At 42.1% G+C, this 10681-nt stretch overlaps 1 protein-coding gene across 1 annotated transcript; it reads right to left on the reverse strand.

The window, feature by feature from the left end:
- Positions 1-1619: 1619 nt before the first annotated feature.
- On the reverse strand, positions 1620-3954 carry lrrc18b (leucine rich repeat containing 18b). Its single transcript, XM_076760678.1, has 3 exons — positions 3689-3954; positions 2976-3360; positions 1620-2537 (listed from the first exon to the last, which is right to left on the reverse strand). The coding sequence occupies exons 2-3, from the start codon at positions 3231-3233 to the stop codon at positions 2079-2081; spliced, it is 717 nt and encodes a 238-aa protein (XP_076616793.1). The 5' UTR covers positions 3234-3360; positions 3689-3954; the 3' UTR covers positions 1620-2078.
- Between the last annotated feature and the right edge of the window lie 6727 nt (positions 3955-10681).

Genomic DNA, 10681 nt, shown 5'->3' on the forward strand with positions numbered 1-10681 from the left:
ATGGCTTTTTAAGTTCCTGCTTTCATTTCTTATAATGTAACAACGTCCAAGCGCCCTCTATCTCACCCAATAACAGAGCCAGGGCCATGCAATCCAAATTAATTAGATTCTATTTGTGGCTACATTGCTCTGCCTCTACAGCAGCTCTGTCTCATTCATTCTGCCTGCCTGTGTGTGTTTGGGTGATTGACGTACGAGAGAGACTGGGGGGATGGAGACACTGATGGAACGGCCGAGGAAAAAGACGCAGGGGCAAACAAAAAGGCAGCACATACGAATGTGTGCGAATTGATTTTCAATAGCACTGACAGAGCCTGAGTGGGAGTGTGTGTGTGTGTGTGTGTGTGTGTGTGTGTGTGTGTGTGTGTGTGTGTGGAGTGGTGCTCAAAGAGCATCGGACTGTTCAGCTGTAACAGACCTCCAGCTACAACACACAAGGAAGCCAAGCAATGATGAGATACCTTAAATAAATACACAGATATGAACTCTCTCATGGCTCTTGCGCCATTATAAGGAATCACATGTCTATCATTGAAATGTTCTGGTAGTTCTGAGGGTTCTAGTTTTCAGACTTCTATTGTACTTCCCTCCTGTTTCACTGTAGCATCGCTCAGTCCCACAATATGACTGAGTCAATATGGGCTCCCCATCTCTTAATGAGCCTATCTACCGAGATCTTAATCCAGTCTACTCAGCACTCTTCAGATCAGCGATGTGGTAAAAGGTGGGTGACAAGGGCCTCTGAGGTTTTCAGATTGCATTGATTGTTTGTGTGGACATAGTGAGGACAGTGAGAATGAGGTGTGAAGGAGAATAATAATAAAGGAATGAGATAGAAAAGAATAAACAGAGGACAGAGGCTGTGGCCTAAATGCTCTGTTATGTTCACCAGCTGGTTGCTAGCTTTAGCTGCTGTTTGGTGGTGCTGGACAGGTAGTGGACAGGGGAGTTTTACAGCTTTTTTTTCCTTCTAAATATACAGTAGCTAAGTAGAGTTGAGTTGAGTCGGGTCATTTCGAGTGACCCTTTACACATTTGATCCATTGTGACATAGAATAATATGAACTTCATGAGTAATGTTTATCTTTAGTCATCTGTTATTAGTTCTAGGTGTGTATTTTGATGTGTATACTGAATTGATCAGAAAAATAAAAATCAATAGAATAATGATAAGAACCTCAAATCTCCCTGGTGCCATCTTAGCAGGAGCAACAGCAACAGCAACTTGTTGGTTTCAAAAGCCCAGAGTGGTACAGTTAAGCCAAGAAGTTTAATTTAAACAAGAAAGTCATCAGACTTGTTTTGTGGTTATTTAAAGGACAATCGTGAGACAAAAATACACTGTAAATGAGTAAATTACACTTCTGCTTTAAAGCGTCACACTGCTGTGATTGCGCATAATGTGCAGCATTGCCTTTCCTCAAGCCTTGACGGTGTCTACAGTGTATTGACAGAGTACTTTTACTGTTATGAATGTCACATAATGTATTGCTTGTTGAAACGGTCAGAAGTTAAGACATAAAGGTGCTGTTTGATAAAAGTGTTGGTACTCAGTGAGTGTTTGCTGCCCTCTAGGTCAAAGAGATCGTCGACACATTCAGCACAATACACAGTATTTACAGTACACTCATTTGTTAATTTCCATGCGGCTAAAATCAGCATGTGGGTCACAGTTACACAGTTTTTACATAATCGCACAGTTTATTATACATCACTGCTTCAAATTTGATCTATGCTGTTTAACAATTGTATTTTTACACTATAAACCACAAGTGAGACAATCATAGATTAGATTTCTGTCATCAAAGTCGCCCACTCAAACTTAAGAGTCAGGTCATAACTATATTGGTGCATCATGTGCATTATTATCTAACAGAGGTTACATTCGGGTCCTTTCTGCATGTTTCAAGACAGCAGATGGTGCTGTAGTGCCAGTTGAAACCATTTTCCAGTCGAGAGTAACTACAGTATGAAATGATCTCATATGGTTGATCTTACAGTGAGGCAAATATAAGAAGTAATTAATAACGATTAGGAATTTCCTTCTGTGAACGTGTTTTTGAAAGTGAAACTGATCTCTACACCTGCCTGATGGGTAGACCCACTGATCTGGGCTCCATCCCCGTTGCCGCATCCTCCAGCTTCTTCCTCTCAGTCTGGCACTTGTTCAGGCAGCCCTCGCACAGGAAGCTCTCCTTGACCAGGTAAAGCCTCTCTGTTATCATGAATGCCTGCTGGCTGGGCGCCTGCTCAGTGCAGATGGGGTTCCTGTCCAGGTTGACCCTCTCAAGCTTGTCCAGCTTCGAGAGGCAGCGAGGGACTCGAGTGAATCGGTTGTCAGAGAGGCCGAGGTGGCGGAGCTCCTTCAATGCACCGATGGAGGCCGGAAGAGCTTCCAGCTGGTTGAGACCCAGGTTGAGTGTGTGGAGTTTCTTCAGCAGGCCGAGCTCGCTGGGGAGGCTGGTCAGACGGTTGTTGCACAGGTTCAGGATCAACAGGTTCTGGAGCCGACCGATAGTCACAGGGAGCTGCTCCAGCTGCGATGAAAACACAGTCTGTGATACAACCTCAGTGCAGGCTTGTGGTTAGAGATCTGTTGACTCTAATCTCAAGTCAAGGTAACTCTGATGACATCGTAGGGGTTATTACCTTAGACCGCTCCTTCAGTGCCAAAGAACATATCAAAAAGCAGTTTTAACCTGCTAAACAGCTCTCCTCATGACAAATACACTAAACTTTTGACTAAAAATTGGTGGGATACACCTTTAAGTAAAATGCTGATAATTGGGTTTTAAATTGTACTTTTTTGAGTCGAAGTTAAAAAAAAGGACAACTGAGGTTGCAGTAGCATGCATGCAAACCTGTGTTTTTCTTTTGCTAATGCTGAAGCAGTATTTCAACAGTATTTTGTATCAAGCCGTTGGCTTATAGTCAAATAAACTTTTTTTTTGAAGCATTTTTTCTGTCATACTCACATAGTTGCTGTGCAGATCCAGAACACAGATGCTGATGAAATGGTCGATAAAGTCCGGGACCTTTCTGATCAGGTTCCTGCTCAGGTCCAGTTCATCCATGTCGGACAGCTTCTGGATACACTTTGGCACCGTGGTGATCTCCTTGAAACTGAGGTTCAGACAGCGTTTACCGTCCAGCGTCAGCTCCATGCAGTTCAGAGCCATTTTCAAGGTGATTGTCTTACTTTGAGTCTGCCTGGTTTTCTTTCTCTTGGCCATTCTGCTGCAGGGAGATGCAGGATGGTGACAGGGACTGTACTTAACAGTACTCAATAATGCGCTGAGACAGAGGAGCTGACAGTGGAACTGGTCTGCAAGATTATATTACCTGACACAGTCCAGCCAGCTGAAACAGAAGACAAAAGTGAGTTTTACCTTCCTCCTTAAATAAAATATCTGTGACATGAACACCATTGTTCCATGACAAAGCAAAGGAACTAACACTGCTGCTTTATTCTGGTGTAGTTACAGGTTGGAATCAGCGTACAGTGCAGAATAGCTTGTTCAGAAGATTGATTTTACTGTCTGACACTGAACAACATTGCAATCTTACTGCAAAATATAATTAAAAAAAGAGAAGAGGAAATGTTTAAGATTAAAGTCAATAGTTTATTAGCTGTTTTGAACTCCCTTCATGCAAATCATTTCATAATGAAGAATCTTTGATTTCTCACCAGCATGAATGCGTCCGCTTCCTCAGGTCCTGCACACTGAATACCAGGAAAGAGACGAAGGGAATACGACTCCAGACACGTCGTGCAGTTTGAGTGTCATTTGATTTCTCCAGCCTGAGAATTACACTCTACATCAAGATGCCACCAAAGATTGTTGGACACAAAAAAACAGTCAGACTGTTGTAGTTAGATGAGAAAAGATTGCAGACATATTGTGCAGAGTCTGTCAGCTCCTGGACTCACTTGGCTAGACATGGGATTTGTTTGCTTTTGTTCCCAGGCAACTGCTGTTTGCTCTCAGTAGACTTTATGGCTGTCAGCAGCTACAGCAGGGCGCTACGCTGTTTAGGGGAGGAAATTTTAAAAGATTGCAGTAACTGTGTCTGTTTCTGGCATTACTCTGTTTCAAATAAAAATACTGAGAGTGTTCTATGTGTGTGTGTGTGTTCGCTGATAGAATAGGCCAGTGTTGATCACATGTAAGCTTTATATGAGCTTCACTGGAAGGTATCACTGGAAAATTCTGACTTGGTCCAAAAGTAGAAAGTGTATTTTGTATCCTTGGTATTTATCTGTTTACCTCAAAGTAAAACACTAACCATTACTCTTCCACTCTAAAATAGATGTATTAAAAATAAATGATGAATCATCATTGAAGTATTCAGTGCTGACACGCTTAACTCTGCTGTTTGTAAATAGTTTCCAGTCAGGCCTTTTTCCCAAGCTGTGACATGATACGGCAATCACATCACTGCAGCTCTCTCACACACAGACACACGCATGCATGAACACACACACACACACACACACACACACACACACACACACACACACACACACACACACACACAATCACACACACTGTCAGCAGTTGATGTATCACATACTGTAGTCGCACCTCAGACATTACTCAGCTGTGACCTGTGTCTAAATTTAGCCTGGTTCATTTCATATGATGCACTTTCACTTGATGTGAATCAACACAGTACCTATTTCCTGCCAGTAGGTGGTGCTGCTTTTGTATAAATCACAGTATCATGTCACTCCACCCTGAAATCAGCACAGATCGCAGTCAGATATCCCTGATCTGCTGCGAGGTGAAAGACCTCTGCCATCAGATTGCTTACTGTTGTTAAGGGTTAGGGTTTGTTTTGTGAACTGAAATGGAAATCAAATGAATTCTGCTGTTTGTGACGAGAAACAGTGCAGAGAGTCATGCAACCACGCCCTGGTCATCGTCTGACAAGGTCTTATTCAGGTTACACAATTGAATGAGCATTTCCAGGTTTACCAGGAAGAGGCATCAGGTGCTTGATGGCAAGATAAAGAGACACAAACTGCTAAATAAAAAAAAAAGAAGCTCTTGAGATGCCCAACTGGGCTAACTTATTTCCAGATAGAAAAGGTTACTGGACTGGAGTAACAGTCTCATTTATGTGGCCACTGTGACCATCAACTTAATAACTAGTTTCTCCCTCTAAAGTTCCATTAATGACCAATCAGAGAACAGAAAAAGAGATGCAGAATGACTCCATTACCTTCTCAACTAATGTGGCTGGTTTGAAGGACTACAAGGAGCTTTCTTTCATGGAGGGCATTTTGACATGTCACAGAACAGGAAAAGCACGTGTGCATACTAAAATAATCGACACCAGCTGGCTGCTCTTGTTCACAGACGTGAAAAGAAAACTTAAACATGTCACAGGTCTTTATACGCTCAGGTTATGCACCAGCTGCATGAAGTCAGGTCAGCTCGCTGTTATTTTTAATAGTCGAGCTACAGAATAGCATAACTAGTGCTATTGTTAGAAAACTCTGCAAGGCATTAAGTTTGCTTAAACCCAAAATTAGCACAGTAAGTACAGTGGCTGAATAATTCAAAATCTCAGCATCTGAGCTTGAGGCTCACTAATTGTCCAAACCTGGCTATATTTTTAGGTCTGCATGCTCCACCAACCTAAATCTGGTTATTTATGGAACCACATTAAGAAGGGGATATCACATGCATGTAAAGACACACTTGAATCAGGGAAGTGAATAATAATCCCACAGAAAGACAAAAATCTGTTTGGATTAGGGATTTGATTCCACTGTGGCTGTCAGAGCAAAAGCAGTAGAGAAGGGAAAACACAGCCACAAGATGCCATATGTTCTGAAATATTAAACCACAGACAAACTCAAACGCATTTTACTTCCTTCTTGTTGCCTATGTCCTTCACCCAGACCCGCCCATTTGTTGCTGTTGGATTTTCCCTTTTATTCATTATTTGTAATTCTCCTGAAACAACAAGGCAGCAGTATAATATGATCTATAAGCCTGAGTCATTTCCCTCAGCAGTGTGAAATACAGGTCAGGAGATATGCAGGTCACACCGGAGGAAATGGTGCTGACCTAATTGAGTGAGGTGGTGCACACAGCGCTTCAGATTACATCTGATGATTAGAAATGTGAACAGAGGGAGAGAGTAGGGGTGTGTGTGTGTGTGTGTGTGTGTGTGTGTGTGTGTGTGTGTGTGTGTGTGTGTGTGTGTGCATGCACATCTAAGCATTTTTGAGCATGGCAGAGAGAAATAAGGAAGAAACTTTGTTTAAAACTGTTGCTGTGTGGTAGGTAGAGAACTGAAAATCATCTTTATTCAAATAAAAGTATGATTATAAATAAACAATATGGTAACTCCTAAAACATCTATGAGCATGAGCTTTAGTATCCCTTATCCCAGTATAGACCAGTATATTTTTTATCTCCCTGTGCTTCTCAAAAATGATTGTTTCCTGAACAAATAACAACTGAGTGACAGGCAATCCTATTTCATGAATTCAGGGAATAATTGGGTCTTAATCAAACAAGCGGCAACAGAAACAGTAGCAGAAAATCAAAGAACTATAGAAATAATAATAAAGACAGACCCAGCACTGGTGTCATGTACGTCACCATCCTTGTATTTCATTTACTAACTTGCCAGCAACCATTTCCTTTCTTTCACTCACTCATTTCCTTCCTTCCTGTCCTCTTTCACAGTTTCTTGACAGAATGTTGAAGCGCTTTCCTGCTTATATACTTGTGTTCATGTTGCTTTCCTGGTCAGATATATCGTCACTGCGTTCTACCCGCTGTGATCTGAACACTGCTGAAGTGCTCCTGAGAAAAACATTTGATTTGGGAAATAGAAAAATGCAATCATAGGAAACTGATTCTGAACCAGATGCTTTAAACATCCATCCCTTGCATCAGTGCTTTCACACAAAATTCATCACACAGCAAATACATCCCGACGATCACATGGCATACATGATGGTCAATATGCCACAGAAGACTTCTCAGTTTTTTTCCTGTGTCATGCTCTCACTTCCCGTTTAAAGTGCTTTGCTCAGACAATTTCTGATTGGCAGAGGGAACCAGAAACTGCAAAGCAAAGTAAGGTAAGTTGAGAACTACAGTGTCTCTTTCATGAAGCTGCTCAGTGTGTTAACACATGCAACAGCCTCATGTGAAGTGTTCTTCATGAACTATTGTTCAGGCCTTCAGTACGAAACAAGAGTGAAGCTGCCTTTGTGCAGAGATGAGTGATGGCTAGTTAGACATGTTTAGGATAGCTGGCACCACGGGGGCAGAGAAGTTCATGTGTTTATCTAAGCTCTGAATGGATGTGGCTTTCCTTCCTCTAACTATGTGACTGTTGTGTTGGCTTTGCTTCAGGGCTGGAAGTTCAAAGAGCGCCTTTCATTTTTGTAAATGTTTGTCCAAGTTTCATTCAGGAAAGCTGAAGGTGGACTTGACATAATATTCACTGGGCATTTGAGAAAGTGCGTTTGGGTGGGTGGGTCATGTGGGAATTGTTTGAATGTGATGAAAGTAATGACTGGGTCAGGATTAATCCGGTGAGAGTCAGTGTGCAGAAATATCTTCGACTGTTTCAGAGCCTCATTAGAAGACGTGAAGTGATCAGTCATCATGAGCGCTCCTAATGGTTTCCGCTAACTTGCCAAATTAATTTAGCTGTGTGTGCATTAACAGTAACTAAAAACACATTTGTTCAAACTTTAATATAAGCAGCCATTTGCATGACCTGTACAGTATCCTGTTTCCTTTCCCCATTTTATTAGCTGTTAGCTTTCTTCATTCATTCTTCGTTATTTGATTTGACCACACTTTTGTTAATGCTAAAATGGCCAAATCATATTAAGCTGTCAGCTGTTATGAATTGAAAAATTGAACAGTTAACAGTTAGTGTCAATACAAGCGAAGTGCCGCAAAGTACAATGGAAACAGACTTAGTGAATAAATCATTGCATACAGGAAGCATGAAGAACATTAATGAATTCAGAACATGTGCACTTCTCACATTACTCACCAGTGGAAAGAGGCCCAGTCTGTCCTGAGAGTGATTGTCGATTATCATGCTGTCCGTAAAACATAGTTCACCTGTTCTACAGAATCAGATTGTTCTCCAGCTCCGTCCTCTCCACTCCGTGGATCCACATTTTAACTGTTTGGCTCCCAGGCTGGTCATTCCCTGGAGCCCACAGCAGCACTGGCCGGACTACAGGAGGGAACTCTGGAGGAGAATCCCTGAGCTTGTCTATTAGAGGCAAGAGGCGTCACGGGTTTATTTTTGTTGGCCAACTGTTGTATTGAGTCTCAAATGGAGTGCTTTTGTTTGCTTCCTGGGATCCTGACAAGGAGTTTTTTGCTAAGTCAAGACTCATTGTTTGGTAGTTGAACTGCAGGTTTTGTATGGAGCACTGACTGCCCCCTTAGTGGAGGTTCGAAAGCATTTCCTAGTTAAGTATCTAAATATTGTTATGGATTGTCATGGAAGAGTGAAGAGTGAACACTGATTTTGTAAGAAAGCAAAAATTTTAAGAAATAAAAGGCTAACTATGGCTAAATTATTTTATTTTATTTGAAAATCTGGCAAATATACTGTCTAGTTGATTACTCCTGCTACACAAGATCAATTTTTAGGAATCAGATGCCACATGCCTGGTAAATTGTAGCACTGCGACTCATCATCAGCTCACGTCATTCATCTATCAGAGAATTGCATTGTGAGTTTCTGGTCTGTCTCTGGTTGCCAGAGCTCTACATTAGCCTCAAAAGACGGCCTAATAGTTTGATATAGGATCATTAGGACTGACAATTTTTGTCTGGTATAGCCCAAAACCTCTGTGTTTAAATGCCTGAAAGCATGACATTAATGAAATTAATGGTGAATACAACACTTCACTTTGCTGAGTCAAATGGTTTTGCTCTGTTCAGTTTACACATTGTAGTTGTTTAGCCAATATGCACAACAGTAAGTGAACGTATCACAGCTCATACCCGTACTGAACGAGTGAGGCAGTAACTGTGAATCACAGCTGAGCTGAGAAGGGTTCTTTCAGTCACTAGTGAGGGGAGCTGCACTGCAAAAATCACTTACAACTCTGCACCTGCACTGCTGTTCTCACTGCCTGTTAACTATCGCAAAAGCCATTGTATTCTAATGGCCTCATTTTAAGAAGCAGAGGGGTGAAAGGCAGCCAGCCGCTGAGCCTGAGACAAGATGTTTCTCATTAGTTCTGCTTGGCCTGCAGTTCCATTCAGTCAATCATACCGCAGCACTGAGAAATGACAGTCGCCCTTGCTGCAGACTAATAAATCCTGGAGTGAAATGCCTCATCAGTTACCGTGTGTCTGTCAAACACATCTAAGTGTGAGACGAATGAGAAAAGCTGTTGGATTCAAAACAACAAGAGCAGATATCATCCACCAGTAGATTCAATAAGCCGCAAAGGGGAATTTTCAGAGCTCTTTTGTGTATTATCATCCAAATATAAGCTGTAAGCCTGGTGTTTTTCCTGGTGTGATCTGTCCTAGTCTTCCTCTAAAAACAAGTCCTCTCCCTCAAAATTTATGACAGGACTAACACAATGCGTATTTTTAAACTCACTGGATGTTCTTAGTGTGCTCTAGCTGCACTGGCCAGTTCATCACTTCCTTTAAGGCAGCAGTTTGTTTCTCCCACACTCTGCCTGTGGATTCCATTGTGTTTCACGGCGGGCCAAACAGCCAGAAACCCACTGGGTTTGGAGGCTTATGGGCAACGTCCAACTGGTGCTGGTTGAAGACCTTAACTGTACGTTTGTGTGCACATGACCTTAGAGCAGTGCTGTATATTTACAGAAGAGATCAAGGAGGAAGAGGTCACTCTTCCAACATGCACTGACCATTCAACACTGGATACTGGATCTGAGTAGCTTACAGGACATCCAGTTCTGAGCCTTAATCTTACTCCTACTTCCTGCGATTTGCACTTGCTGCAGTCTTTCATTATAAGCTCTTTTTTGCCTCGAGGTCAGCGTAGCTATGTATTACTGTAACCACACAGGATATGTTGGTTGTAGACTGTGTTTACTATGCATTGTATTTCTATGGACTGAGATGATGCCTGGGACAGAGCAAGCACAGACACACGCAGGCAGGGGATTCGTCTTTAACAACAGGTTCTGTTTGGCTGTTTTACGGATGACATCAGTTGTTTCTTTTTAAGGGAGCGGCTGCAAAGCCTGCTGTTTTGTTCTCAGCCCGGAAACTGGCATCAGTCTGTCCCACACCTCCAAGTCTATCTTTTCCCATGCAAGGGCGGAATGTCTTTACCTCTCCTTTTTTAATCCATCCTCTTTATACTCACTAAACCATTTATTGTACCTCACTGATCATATTTAATTGCTATTGAACCACTTTCCTCCAAGCTCATCCACTGATCTGCATTTTTATTGTCATCTCTGTGTGTTTTCTTTGTGGGTGAGACATTTTTAAAAGGCCTCTGGGGTTCCTTTTGTCCCACACACACTCTTTTCGCTTCAAAAATAATTTGGAGGTTGCTAAACCTAACATTTTGATCCACCCCTCTCTCATTACAGCGCCTCCATCACCACAAGAGCTGCTGACACCCATCCCGGCTGCTAACGGCTGCACCCCTCTCATGTCTCCTCTTTGTGTCAACATGG

Source organism: Chaetodon auriga, chromosome 20 (genome assembly GCF_051107435.1).
Source record: "Chaetodon auriga isolate fChaAug3 chromosome 20, fChaAug3.hap1, whole genome shotgun sequence".
NCBI lineage: Eukaryota > Metazoa > Chordata > Actinopteri > Chaetodontiformes > Chaetodontidae > Chaetodon > Chaetodon auriga.

Coding starts and splice junctions, on each gene's coding strand:
- lrrc18b (XM_076760678.1), bottom strand. CDS start 3,233: ATGGCCAAGAGAAAGAAAACCAGGCAGACTCAAAGTAAGACAATCACC. Junction 2,538..2,975: donor TGGATCTGCACAGCAACTAT/GTGAGTATGACA, acceptor TTTTCATCGCAG/CTGGAGCAGCTCCCTGTGAC.